A 15,028-nucleotide genomic window follows, 5' to 3' on the forward strand; every position below is an offset into this window, starting at 1 on the left:
TATAGGGTTGACTCAAAATGCTTTGAGAGACATGCTACCATACATGTTCTGCATATCATCCCCCCAAACTAATTCCAGGCTATTCTACGGTCTAAAATGTCCAAGTTTCTGCATGCAATGGTGCGGGAGGATAGCATCCCAAAAAATTGGCGGAATAATAATAATTAGAAGAAGTATGAGCCATAGTAATATGCACTGCCTTTCTGGCAGGCATATACTAAACATTATTAAGCTTAAGTCATATTTATATTTGAAACCATGTTTAAGGTTGGTAAATATAAAATAATAATATTAATTTAAAAAGAAAACAACAGCTGAATCTTTCAGTGGATTTTGCATCATAAAGATACTTTTTGAGGGGTATGCTTTGCGAAAGAACAATGAAAAATTCGCTTCACACAAGGTTTACTAATACAGTGATGACTCACGATATATATTTTCTTCCTCTTTTGTACATACATAAAGAAACCCTATTGATTAATAACAACAGCAATATGTTGAGACTTAAAGCTACAGTGCGTAACATTTTCATATAAATTATTTTCGGTTACATTCAAGTCATCTGCAAATGAGTTGACACAGGGTTGATTAAGCATATCAGATCCACAAAACTCTCTCTGTATTTCTCTGTATGGCAGCATTTACAAACAGGTGTCGGCCCCTGACACCGGCACAGGAGCCCCCAAGAAATGTTTCAGTTGTTTATTCTACAACAAATAAAAAACGTGGATGTACAGCAGAAGGTATAAGATCGGTATCATATCGGAAGATATATGCACTGTGTTGATGTAATTACTCAGAATTCCTCATGGGGGCAACATAAGTTAGGCACTATAGCTTTAAGGGGCAACAAGGTTGTAAGGATCTTTAAAAGTCTAGCAATAAACTAAATTTAAAAATGCATTATAGAATAAGAATTACTACTCTACAGTCCAGTAATGTTTGTGAATGATTCCAATGTAACACCTCGAGGTCTACAAATCTGTAAGATCACCATTTAGTTGGTGGTGCACCTATTCTTGCCTGACATCAATCTATATGTTTAGTTAAGTCTAATCTGTTTAATCAGACATTGGGACAGCAGGTAGCCTATTTACCTGTTCAGATGATTTGTGTTATGTAAGGAGGAGAACAAAAACTGTCCGTCAAACTTTCCCACATTGCTTTCATAGCAATGTGAAACGGGTCACCTTTTAGTGATGGAGTGATAAAACGCTGTAAGTAGCAACAGTAAAGGCAAAGGAATTACTATAACGCAGACAACAAATATATTTAATAATTGCAATGTAGATTATTGGAAATGATATGTTGACTGTCTCTCTGCTCTAACAAAAACAAACAAGAACATCCTCTAACCAACTCATCTAAAAATAACACTAATAATAAACCCAAAATTTCACACCTCTGCTTTTGTGAAAATGACCTCATGCCCTATGCGATCAGTAACCATAGATAGTCAGTAACACACTGGTTCGTTGAAACAGTAATTTCTAAAATCAGTGAAATTCTCTGTAAATTCGCACAAAGAACTGGGATGCCTTAGTTTTCCCTGTGACTGACTACTGCCGGGGGAACCGAAGACTATAAATAAATAATAATAATAATGTATTGTAAAAATTCATAATTTAAAGCAAACCAATACAGAAATGTGTCTCGGGCTTCAAAGAAAGAAAGGCGACTCCTTTGGAACATGGAACCACTTTTTTTAGTAACGGAAGTTTTGAGCCAATGAGAAAGGATTGCCATACTCTTCCACCAATTGTAAGTGTGGATGCTCCAGCCCTCCCAGTAAGCGGGAACCGTATTGGTCTACATAGGGAAGGAGGTTCCGGTGGTGTAAGTGGATTTGAGGGGCTTGGGAAGGAAAACAAGGACGCTAGTTAACATTATCTCGGTCCTGAAGGTATGAAATCCGCTTTTTAAAAGTTTAGAAGGTGTTTTTAAGATGCGTGTGCTGAAAGAAATATTAAACGTAGCGTATTAATAAGCTTGGCAAATAGTAGGTTGACTGTCAGTCACAGTCATTAGTTGGTGGGGGGCAAAACCTACCAACCTACCTGACTAACTAATAACTAACCCAACTAACTCACGTTAAGACCCTGGTGGTTTCACGCTGTCGTTTATAAATCTAACATAGCAAACGAACGTGACAACCGTGTAGTCGACCGTCCTGGTCTGACGTTAGGTCAAGCTAGCCAGCGTTAACGTTAGAGGGGTTAGCTCGGCTAGTTAGCCATAGCTTGCTCCCACTGGAGATGTTAGGACCGTGCTGAAGCAACATGGCCAGGGAATTTTCCTTTAACAAAGCTCCGACCCTGGCAGCGCTGCCTCCCCTTACAGTACAGTTTGGTTAACTCTCATTTTCGAAATATCGGTAGCTTGAAGCCTTTGCTAGCAGGCGAGACAGCTGCATTTCTCGCCGCGTTTCTCCCCACATGTATCACCACACACACACTTAGCTTTAAAAGGACTAACTTCACAGTGTGTCTGACTGACAGCTCAACGTGCAGCACCTCTCTAAGGACATACTGTCAACTCCATCACATTGGTGTCACTTAAATCACGTCCCTTTTGGATTATAACAGGAACTAAACGAGGATATGTAACTTTGTTGTGTCCAAATGGACGCGTGTTGCTAATCTTATTATTAGTTTTAAGTAACCAACATCGAGTTTAGTCAACGCCCTTTACTTTGTATGAGTTTCTGAATACAAGGGAGATAGATATTTCTGTCAAGTAACACGCACGGCCGATATTTTTAGCTTCAATTAGCCCAGTTCTGTGTTTAGCAACAAGTGTGGAATGTGATGCAACTGTCACATTTCAGTAAGGGGATTTCAGAAACGCCCCAAAACCTTGCACATCAACAACAATATCTATATTAACACAAGTGCGAATATATTCACTTTACAAAAAAAAAATTCGGCTCTTGCATATACAAAGGCAACAGGCTGGTAATGTCAGGGAAATCTTGACAAATATTCACAAACTGTGGGAAAAGTCTGTCAAACACAAATGTTTACATTTTAGGATGAGCTGGATTTTTTTTTTGATATTCGTTGGATACCAACATTAGGCTCATGCAGAACACTTGAAACTTGTAACTTGTAAAAATGTTTGTAGTTATTTCTATGGCTATTGTAACATCTCAGTTTCTGGAAATAATAATTGTTTAGTGTATAACTATTTACAGGAATTTTTTTTACAGTACATTTTAACTGTAAAAGCTTTATCTTGTTTTTCTTTGTTTTTCTTGATTTCTTTAAAGAAAGACCTTAAACAATAGTTGAACATCCATGTTTTCTGTTTTGGAGGTGTTGTTTTGGCGAGGGTATGGAGCACCCTGTGCACAGAGGGGAGACAATGCCCATCGGACCGCATGAAAGGTAAGGCACAATGTCTCTTCCATTATTTTGTCAGCCACTACTTGACTATTTATTCACTTTAATGGAACAATTCACTTTTTAGCTCAAACGTCAGGAGCTGTTTTATCTGTCTTGAGAAGGTCCAAATGTTGTATTTTCACCGCTCTTATTGCTGATAACCAGACAAAATTAGTTATTTTTGAATCAGGCGTGTTAAGCCATGATTAGATTGTTAGAGAGAATAGCGGTGGGCCTGTGGTGACCAGAGTTTAGATCCCCTGCAAAGAGTCTTACCAGAGTGTTACCTAATACTGCTGTGTGTTTCTGATACATGTATTTATCTGTGTGGAAGCTTTCCACTCATGGATGGTTTGTGCATTAAGTTGGCTGAAGTGTCCTTATGGCAGCAGTTGCTCCAATAAGTATAGTCACATCCCCATTTTGCCCTTTTGTTATAGACAAAGACTCAACTGTTGGTGCTGGCAAATCAGCTAATATTTTTCAGAGCTCACCCCCAGGAAGTTAAATAACCCAACCAGATGTAGGAATTTAAAAGCTAAATAAATGTTTCTTTACAAAAACAGTGGCGGACCATGTACAACAGAATTAGGTAATGAGTAGCACCAAACATATCAGATTAGTTCCGGCATCACACACACATCACATGATGGCCACTGGATCATATATTTAAATCATTGTGTTTGCTTGTTTGTGTCGAGGCATTGACTGGTTGTACTGCTGCTTGTGTTTAGACAAAAAAAAAGCCGATCAAAAATCCATTAAAGAGGTGTATGTAAAAGCTCTGAGCTGTCTGTAGCTATTATGAAGCCTATGAATTTGAGAGAAAATGACAGATGGGCCAATACATATGGACAGGTTTTCCTTGACTTGGCTAGAGTTGAATATTAGTTTGACTGTGCAGAAGCTGCTTAGGAGTTTGGAGTAAGGCACACAAGATGGATGGATAGATAATTATTTAACCACGCTCCTCTAATTAGCAGGATGTGTGACCTTAGGGAACATCTTACATGTGACCTCAAAAGAAACTCCTATTATTACTCCATATCAGCCATGATAGGGCAGTAAGGGCTCACTGAAACACGTGAATGTCAGGACGAAGAAATATACTCTCTTCTAGGACGCAACTGTTTCTCTGGGACCCAGCTCGTGGTGAATTTGTTCCTTTTTATCGAATTGAAACTTACGAACAAGTTATAGAACCCATACCCTTGTGTTAGATCACAAGTTTCCATACCAGCAACGTTTACATCTAAATAATGACGGTCAATGGATCAGTCTTCAGTCCGTGCCAGCAGTAAGAGCATCAATACAGAGCACAAGCTAATTGAAATGTCTTGAGCGTGGCAAGAACAAAGAAGTTTGCCATGATGACACCCCCTTTGTCCTTAACTGGCTTACATCAGTTACAGCAAGTAACAGTCTAACTCAAACCATGGTCATTTTAGCACATTACTCGCATTCTTCTAACCGTATCCTCCTTAATGAATTATTCTCATGTTCCCATTGTTATTATCATCATGTGTGTGGTAATTCATTGCTATAGAGATAAAACGTATCGGATATTTTTGGAGCAATTTTCTTGATTTCTTTCATTGATGGCAGGATACAAAAACAAGGAAAAGTATGGAACTGACTGTGAGGTCTTGACAATGTTGCCAATCGCATGTGATTTATAACTTTGAAAGTCAAATATTTATTTCACAGAGAGGCAGCAGAACATTGCTAATATATCCTGTTGTTGTTGTTGCCACTAAAAATTTAAAATCCTTGCCAACTGCTATTTCCATGACAAATGTTGCCCTGGTTATAATAGTAGGGCTGCAACAAAAAATTATTTTCATCATCGCTTGATACTTGTTTTGATCCAAACTGTTGGCAAAAGATTCTCTTTTACTGGAGAACAGGATTGCGACAGTGTGAAGGTGGATGAGACACTGCACCAACTGGAGGGGCAGTTTACGGACCACAGTGTAAAGTGCTGTAATGAATGCAGTGGAGGCAGCTTGCAGAGACCATCTATCCGCAGCGTGAGCTATCAATAACGGATACTAGAATAACCTGTTGGCAGGTGTAAATGTGTAAAAAGAAGCATAAAGCACCATGCTCTCCCCCTCACCCCCCCAGTTAATTGCTGTTGCATGATTTGCAGAGCCACTTTAGGCATTATTTGAGATAGCTGCTTTACAGGGGGGGCGGGCGTTGGGATTTTTTGGGAGGAGAGTTCATATTGTAGAACTAAGGATAACAGGTGTAGCACTGAGCTCGAAAGGTTTTGACAGAAAAGACGGCCTGACTGCTGTCCCTGAATTAGGTCATTCTGCCTTTTGCTGGAAGGGAGAAAGGTTGTAGGCCAGAAAGTTTAATTGCAAGTGTGTTAAGAGGATGGAGCTGCAGGTGGTAAAACGAATACAGGGGGGGGCAGGGTCATGACCAACATATTTAGAATGTAGCCTCCACGGGCGGCCTTGTAAACCAACTATGCCGTTTTTTAAAAGTTATACAAACAACCACATGAGGCACTCATTTAGCCCAATAACGTTTAATAGGTTCTGTTTCGCGTTCACCTAAGATGACCTTGGGGCGTGTTTGTTCTAGAATTTTCAAATCCGAAAGTCCCTGTTGCCCTAATCTCTTGCACAATAATCCGACAAATCTAATTGATTTGATAAAAGTGGAGCAAGGACGGTACAGGCATGACGACTTCTGTTTTTAGTGAGATATGACTTTTTCACTTCCCCTCTCGCAGTTAGCACATTAGTTACAGCCTTGCAACCCTTTCATCTGCTGAGAACCCTCTTCAACACAGATCGTTACACAAGAGGGTTTAATTGGGAGAGATGATGGGGGAACCTCGGTGGCCAAAGGGCTCGTCAGGGGGTCCTATATAGCTTCAGAAATCTAATTTCTTCTTCACACACTTTGGGAATGTCAGATTTTTTTTGGCAAGCATAATCCTTTTGACATTCACTGCACCCATGAAGTGCGGTGAATGTCAGAAGGATTATGGATGGATGGGCCGTCTTGGTGTAGCAGAGAAAGTATGCAAGCAGGCTTTGAACTTGCTACTTATTTCAATATTTTGAGAAACGAGCCCCCCCACACACTGTTAATGCCTTCCTGTCTGACAAAGTGCACCTTTTTATCCCCCCCTATTTAAACAGGTGTCACAGCTCACCGGGCCAGCTCTTCAACCTATAAACACTTAAGCCTTCCAACGTGGTCAGTCAACATTATTGTCGCTCCTCTAGGAACTTGTTCTTTTCCAGCGTAACTCGCTCCTTAAGGTGCCAAACATCAACTCCAACATCCCCTATGTTTGTGTCTGGCTTTGGAGCTTGTTGCATGTGTGTCATTCCCCCTTTCTTTCTTTCTTTCTCTCTCTCTGTCCCTTATAGTTTTCTGTCATCTCTTTACTTTCATCTGCCAAATAGAGAAAAATACAGGACCGAAAAAAATTAACTACCATAACGTTTTCATATGGCATGTGTTGTTCATTCTTGTGTCTCAGCGGTATGGAGCAGGCATAACTGTGTCGAGGTTATTTTGAGATTCGAGTTAGTTTGCCCGGTGACTGACGCCGAGATGGAAAGAATGGGACGTTGCAAAGTTGATTTAGTATCAAATCATAATGGATTATTTGGTGACTCTGGCACCAAATAATATAACACTCAGCTAAGCGTTGTAGCTGAGTGTTTTTGGTCGTTGCTTGGTGGGGTCGAGAAACATGCTGTGATTGCTCCAGGCAAGTTAGTTTGACTTGTTTGTTGCTAATTATTATTAGCCTGGATGCTGTCTGTTGATTAGTAAAACGTCTTTCTTTGTTGTTGGATAACTGAGCAGGCTGTAGTGGCATTCAATGACGTTGCCATTCAAGCCACTTGAGCCTGCCACTGTAGTTTAGCCTAAGCACATACAATGAAGGTATAAGGCCTGGTCATGCTGTGCACTTGACTGCCCTGGGTTGAGGTGAGTGTAAAATAAGATTTAAAAGGAGCTTAAAGGTCAGGGTCAGGGCTGCAAAGTGGCGTTTCCTTTCAGAGGGCCTTTTAAATTTGACTGTTTAGTTCTATAAATTGCGGAGCTTCAAACTGTTTTGATTTGGAAAGAAAGTAAATACAGGAATATTTGTGCATGTTTTTTTTTTTTTTACTGTGATCAGTTTATGATCAATTTCACCACTTGATCAACAGCGTGTCTGTAGTTTGTTCCTATTGTTTTCTGAAACCAAATGGCTGAACCTTTTATCCACACAGTTAAAGACTGCAATTGCATGAAAACTCACTAAAATCCAATTTTATCTTCCACAAAATATAAAACCCCAGAGGATTTTAAATTTGTTTGGTCGTAAGCAATTTCGTCTGATTAATTTTTCATAGCTTTTTTCTATTTTTCCTACACCCTGTTCAGTTGTTCCCATAGCGAGGCCAGAGCTGTAATCACTATGTCTTTAACAAGGTGGCACTGTTGCTTAGCTACTGGTGGCTTTTCACCAACGCTGAAAAGAGTGATGGGGAAGGCAGGGCTTTCTTCTCTCCTCCTACCATGAGACAAGCGTGAATGCAGCAGCAGCAGCAGCAGCAGCAGGGCAAGTAGACCGCGGTGGATGCAATCTATTGGCTTTTCGGTGCTGCCGCTAAAGTCCCAACCCTGACTGTATAGCCTGCACTGCCTCTACCAGTGTGTTTCTGTGTAGCTGCTGCCACCACCACTACTGCTGCTGCTCTCCCTCCCCCTTCAATGGTGTGGGCAGAGTGGGATGGAAGACTGCATCGGAAACCTCTTCAGGGATATGCTCTTTGCTGTTTGTATTGCTCTAGCACCATTCTGGTGACAACAACATGCCGTTAAAATGGAAAAGTGGTTCTCCCGTCAGCTGGAAATTCCCAGTGCCAGTTCTTAAGACATCCAGGTCCTCACCCCTTTCGCCTGCCTACATGTGAGTATATGAAGGCTTAATATATTGCGTTCACATCATACCATTGTGGCAATGTACGTGGGTATAGATTTCTTTTGCTTTTCAGTTTGGGAATTTCATTTTTTTTTTTTTTTTTTGTAAATTTTTTTTCTTTTGTTGCAGCCTTAATTAGGGCAGAATAAGGTTGAGCCTTGGTGGTGTGTCAAGAGATTTGCCTTTTCCACCATGCATTTCATGCTTCGCTGGCTGGATTTGCTCTTGGGCAGATGGATTCATTTTGCCGCTAGTCTGGACACGGCGAGCACCACCACATCATCCGACTTTTGCCCTCTCCCTGTGGCTATGTTTGTTTGGGAAGCGGGACTCAGCAGCTTGGGAGGAGCCTGCCTTTGTCAGGATGTCTGGCGTGCCCTGGTTTAGAAGCTATTGTCATCTGCTACTGTTCAGGAGGGGGGAAGGGTAGAATGGAAGGGCTTCTCACAGCCTCTCGCCATCCTCTCTATTTACCCGAGCTCGGTATTGTTTGACTTTTCTGCAGTAATATGGCTTTGGCCTAAACAGGGTGAGAACCAAAAGAAAAATAACAGTTATCATGGTAAGCTAGGCTAGTTGATAGCTTCTTATTTATTTCATAGGCTCATGGGGATTACTTGGATGGTTATTTCAAAATTGGAATCATGCAGTGTCACACAGCTTTACTTATGAGCTTAAGAGCTTAATTTAGCTAGTTTCACAGACATTTTTATTTTAAACATTACTGCATCATCATCACATCATATTTTAAATACACCTTCCCATCCTTGGTAAAGCAGTACTGTTAATTCTAAATGTATAAACTGTTTCTAAATTTACCTTAAATCCCTTACCTTTTTTTTTTTTTTTTGCATTTGTATTTTCTTTTCTTTTTTTTTGCATTTCTATGCTTTATTGATAGTGTAGAGACAGAGTTGAAATGGGGCAGAGAGGGGAGTGACATGCAGAGAACGACCGCGGGCTGGAATCGAACCCGGGTCCGCTGCTGGCCGAGGCCCATGGGGGGGACGCCCTACCAACTGAGCTAAGGGCGCCCCCAAATCCCTTACCTCTTAGATAAACCTTACAGAAGACACACAGAATTGTGTCACCTGGGGAGCTCTACAAAATGACATGATGAATGCTTCCCTATAGGCCATATTGACTTAGTAATCATGGGTTTAATCTTGATTCAGAGATGGTAGTCAAGCTGGAAAACCCTGCTAGACACACTCACACTCACACACCCCTAACCCTACCTGGAAACTGCCCATTACAACCATAGTCATAACTCTTGGCCACTGAACAGCTCCACTTGAGCATTTGGAAGTAAAGGGCCTTGCTCAAGGGCACCTATCCTACCCGGATCTATCCAAGGCGGTCAGGCGAATTTCCAGTTATTTTAGCTTCACTGCGAATAAAGTAGCATATGATCTGTACATCATTTAGTGGAATAAGTCCCTAAAAGTAAACCGTAATTTCGATGCAAATCTCCAGTTTGTTGCTTGGCGTGAACATTTGAAAAAAGTCTCCATTGTGTTAAATGTGGGCCTCATTGCATGGTGATTTGTTTGGGTTTTTGGTGTGAGATAAAGCTCCTCAAGGTAACATCAAAGTGGCACCATACGTGCTTGATTTCTTTCTGCCTCATATCTGTGATTGCCATGGACGTCCTTGGAGAGAAATAATTTATGTGGTTCTGTATGTGTTTTTATCCTGTTCTGTAGCAATACAGCAAATGTTCATACTCCATATACAACTTAGAATTCCTATTTAAATAGTCAAACACTTGTCATCTGCTGAACACTTCTGTGTGGTATACTAATAATAATATAAATGTTAAATTAAATTTGGTCTTTTTTTCTCATTAGTATCATTTTGGCTCATGGCAGTTAATTTCAAAACGCTACGTAAAAAAAACAAGTCATGCTATTTCAGTGTGTTAAAATTGAATTAATTTTATAGTTGCATATTATCAGTGAGTCCTGGTATCTCCTTCTACAGCAATAATCAAGACTCAATCACAGAGTGTGCATGCACAGTATTCTTTGTAATAACCATTGACATTGTACAAGAACAGGATCCTCACACCAGCATGACAACATGTCTTTTTGAGGACTGTGACAACTCTCGCAATTAAAGAGCAAGGGCGTGAGTGCATCGTGTCTGCTTAAGTGGCTGGAGACAGTGCGTGTCTTCGACAGGATATTGTGTCCACCTTACCCTGCCCCACCAACAGACCACTTTCTATTTTGAAACGTGTATATTGTAAGCCTTGTTTTTAGCCAAGCTGATATTTGGCCCCCAATTATAGGTTACGCTGTGGTCAGGGAGAAGTCACTCTTTATAGGCCCTTTGAGTGGTGCCTCTGTCCGTTTGGCCTTGGAGACATTTTTAACTTGGTATGCTGCTGGGGTAATCTTTGTTTATGTATCCAAAGCAGCACAATGATGGAGGAGACAGGAGATTTTTGGGAATAGCTGATGAACATTGTATATATTATTCACATAAACATATTGTTTTGTACAGTGTGCTTGTCTGTTGTTTTGAAACCACCCTAAATCTATATATAGACGTGTGGTGACTGCCTGTGGTGCAGAGTTCATGCTTGCATGGAATGGTTAAAGGTTCACTGCCACTGTGGCCAATGGAATAATCTTCAGCTCACAGTAAAAACGCCAATGGGGTTTTATCTTTCCTTCCACAGAAAGTCCTTGAAATAAATGCCGTCCCCTCATCTTACAGTGGTTCAGTACTAAGCACTTAATATGTGTGACTGCTGTCTTTAGTAATCACCTCTTGGAGGCGTCATGGTGAGCCAGCAGCCTCAACTGCGGCAAAAGCCCTGCGTTCCATTCCAGTCGAGGACCTTTTAGCACACGTAGTAACTGTTTTCTCGCCATCACATCCTGCACATTTTGACCTTAATGTTATCTGCAGTGTTAACCTTTTGTTTATTGATTCTCTTTCTCCTTTTGTTGTTTTTGTTGTTAAAATAAATTGACCGTTTTTAACATGCTGCTGGCTGCTCATGAAATGGCTTAAGACTTTCCTCAAAGCCACACATACTCTGTAGAGAAATGTCTCTAGTGTAGAAAGTGTTCAGACTGTAAATAAAACCACTGTGACCAGATTAAATTCCATACAGACGGTACAGCCATGGGTAAAACTTAAAGCTTTGAAAGTCTGTTGCATGGGATTTTTGTTACTGCAGAAGCCTCACATGTCTCATGAGGCTGTTAAATCCTTATGCTGCTGCTAAATCCCCTCCCGTGGTACTGCTTTGAAAAGATTCCCGCGGTCTCTTAATGTGTAAATGGCCCTTTAGTTTACACAAGTTTCTGTTAAACCTACTTTCTTACCAATCTAGATTTGAATGAGGTGTATCAATTAAACATTACGTCTATTCTAAAACAACCAGAACATATTTCATTTGGCAGGTGACATCCAAGTGAATAAGAGCTAGGCTGGCTCTGGAGGATTTCCATTTATCGTCTGACTTTAAGCATCAACGTCCGCTGACAAAGAAGACATTTTTCATGGTGAAAAATACATAAAACAGTAGGATTATTCCCAGGGGTCTCACCAGATAGATCACAGAGGGAAGATGTATGTTTTAATTAGACTCAGTCGTGGATGTTTAAAAGGATATGTGAAAACCACAATGCTGATCTTCTTAGCCAACATACTATATGATTGCACCCAAAGGTATTACTGAAGGTAGACTGCAAATTCCCACATTTATGATTGATAACCGCGCATCCTTAAAGAAGCAGCACACACATTATTTGGATCAATATTTGATTAAAGAGGATTATGTGTCTTTTAGGGTGGTGGTTGTCAGAACCTATCGTTTGTTATTTGTGTATGTTTTTTTCCATGTCTTGGCTTGAAGACAGAGACGTCTCTAAATACATGGCTAGAATGTCACTGATCACCGTGATGTAAACCTATAATCATTTTTCCAAAACATTGTTTAAATGACCTTGCATTGATTGTTGCTCGAAAACCATCCGCTGGAATTTTTTTAACGAAAGGCCAATATGTCATGGTTTTTAATATACAAAGTCGATTTACGCAGCAATCACCTGAGATGCATGTGCTCAGCTGCTAGTGAAAGAAAAAGAGAAAAAAAACATAATAGACCTGAGAGGTGGAGCTTTTAAATTTACATTGTCGCCCTTTGTCATGGACATTGGGTTCTTGCTGACTTGTTGCCATTTTGAACAAAATACTGTAGCCGCCCAGTGGATCATTTATTTTCATTGAAAAGCCGGAGGGGAGGCACAGACAGTCTGGCTCGCAGAACATGAAGTGAGTTCAGTCAGGTGAAAATGTCATGTCTGTCCTCATCACGTACACACCTATTCAAAGCTAAACCGTGATGCATTTGGATATAGGTTTTACGCACACAGATGACCAGTCTTTCCATGCCATTATGTCTTATAAAAAAACCTAAACAAAACTGATGCATTGCAGAGACATGATTGAATTCCAATTACCAAATGCATCATATCAGATGATCCTATTTCAAAGGTGGAGCTTGTTGACAAAATCCCCCTTTCTTAAAATCAGTGATTTATCTCCTCACAATCTGCTACCTGTCAATACTGTACAAATCTGGTGTTGTTGATACACAGCCTAGGCTCTGTAATCAGGCATGTTGCTAGCTACGGTGGGCCCCCTTTGTTTACATACCCTTTGTGTATACCAGTTTACATACCCTAGGCATGGAGACCCTAGGCAGGGCTCAAGACTAACCTTTTTTTATTTTTTATTTTTTTTTTAAGATATTTTTTTGTCATTTTTATGCTTTATTGATAGTGTAGAGACAGAGTTGAAATGGGGCAGAGAGGGGAGTGACATGCAGAGAATGACCGCGGGCTGGAACCGCACCCGGGTCCGGTGCTGGCCGAGGCCCATGGGGGGGACGCCCTACCAACTGAGCTAAGGGCGCCCCTAGACTAACCTTTTTTACTAGGAGCACTGGCGCCCCTAACTCAGGGCCCTTTAGGGACGGAGGCAGAAAATGTAAGGGTGCACTTTAAATGGACCAGCAACGCATCTATTCACATTTTTCCAATTTTAACTATATAAAGCCTACTGATATTGTATTGCCAGCATGTTTTGGACCACACTGACAACAGATGATACAATTCATTGTGTTTTTGATTTTGCAACGCCATGTGAAATCCTTCAGACATTCCTTTAGGAAAAGGGATTTCTTTTTTTAACCCATTTTCACCACAACCCCTTGTACATCTGAGACCTCTGCTTTTTTCTCCTCTATCTCTGCTGACTCCTCTATAAGGAAAATAGTTATTGGCCCAACAGTAACTATTAGTAGCTAGATGACATAATCAACTAATTTGCATAATATGCAATTCTGAAAGAGGCTAAATGAATAGAAAATAAGTCTTGACGCAGAAATGAATTAACCTTACTGCCCTGAGAGGATCTATTATCAATCTATTATTTTTACAGATTCAAAGACGACAGGAATACCAAATCTGTATTCAGTCTACAGGAGAGGTTCCCAGAACTCCTATCTAGGTAGATCATTCTAAATCCCGACCCTATTAAGGGGTTAGGTCAGAGCCACCTGACTCTTTGCCAGTTCCATCTTTTTACATTTAGCTGATTTTCCAAAGAGGAGGAAGCTTTCTTCCTGTTATTACCACCTTAGCCATCATCCTCAACACCTTTTTATACTGCTTCCATAGTTTGCTTATTATGAATTGGCCAACCAGACGTTCAGGTGGGGATTAAAAATGTATATAAAAGTCAATATTGCTGACCTACATGATCGGGGAAGAATCTGCAGTTAATTGTGCTCCCTCCTTGGGTGACAGATAAAGCCCCTTTGTAATATGCTAAGCCATGCCTTTTTACTAATTTGAGTCCAGGCATAATTATGCTGACACTTATTCCCTGTTGCTTTGACACATCTCTGTTGCCTTTTTGCCAAGGATCTTGAGTCCGTCTGTGGGTGTGCACTGTGCACACACCTGCTTTGCTTGCAGGCTTAGTAACTCCATGTATCTCTGCACTGACTTTACAGTTCAGTGTATTTTGTCTTGGTACAATTTATTTTTTATACTTGCAGTAGGTGTCCTTTTGGTTTACACATACTCAGCTGGGGCGGTCCATCAGGTTGAGGAAGCATTTGGTAACATGTTGACAGATTGTCTGCTCCACCTACACGTCAACACATTCTGAAACCTTGTTCTGGCTCTTTTTAAAAGTTTAATTTTAGGTACTCAGAAATTTCCCTAGACCTTTTTTTTATTTTATTTGAAAGCCTTGACCTCAAAGTGTTCTTTGATTATAAAGTGTAATTACAGACTCATTGTAGCATACAGATTGCTTAGATTATAAGCAGTGATTAGAGCAATCATCCGGAGATAGTTTGTCCTGGACGGAGTGAGCCGCAAATATTAAGTGGGTGGGTCTAATAATGTGCTTACAGTTCTTAGTTGTGCTAGATCAAAAATGTGAGGAGGCACAGTGGAACAATGTAATCACTTCACACGGAAACGTCATGCATAGCACGTATAGTCAGTCAGCACATCCTTAGTTTTGTGTTGATTCATATTTTCAATGCACTTTAACTGAAGCTCATTAAGACATCCCCTAATCGTGAATATTGCCAATGTAAAGGCTGTATGTTCATGTTTTTCTTTCAAATATAAAATCATGCCCAAAACAACCCTCT

The 15,028-nt window shown here is 40.5% G+C and overlaps 1 protein-coding gene across 2 annotated transcripts in view; it reads left to right on the forward strand.

The window, feature by feature from the left end:
- Positions 1-1,825: 1,825 nt before the first annotated feature.
- klhl13 (kelch-like family member 13) overlaps positions 1,826-15,028 on the forward strand; it is a 40,362-nt gene continuing 27,159 nt past the window's right edge. The window contains exons 1-2 of one of the 2 annotated variants that reach the window (XM_080040617.1): positions 1,826-1,903; positions 3,315-3,386. In XM_080040617.1, the coding sequence (XP_079896743.1) occupies positions 3,334-3,386 (53 nt within the window). In that variant the 5' untranslated portion in view covers positions 1,826-1,903; positions 3,315-3,333. Of the gene's footprint in view, positions 1,904-3,314; positions 3,387-8,087; positions 8,323-15,028 lie in introns of those variants that run through there. The other variant, XM_080040616.1, reaches the window with a different exon arrangement.

Source organism: Ammodytes marinus (assembly GCF_949987685.1).
Source record: "Ammodytes marinus genome assembly, chromosome: 14".
NCBI lineage: Eukaryota > Metazoa > Chordata > Actinopteri > Uranoscopiformes > Ammodytidae > Ammodytes > Ammodytes marinus.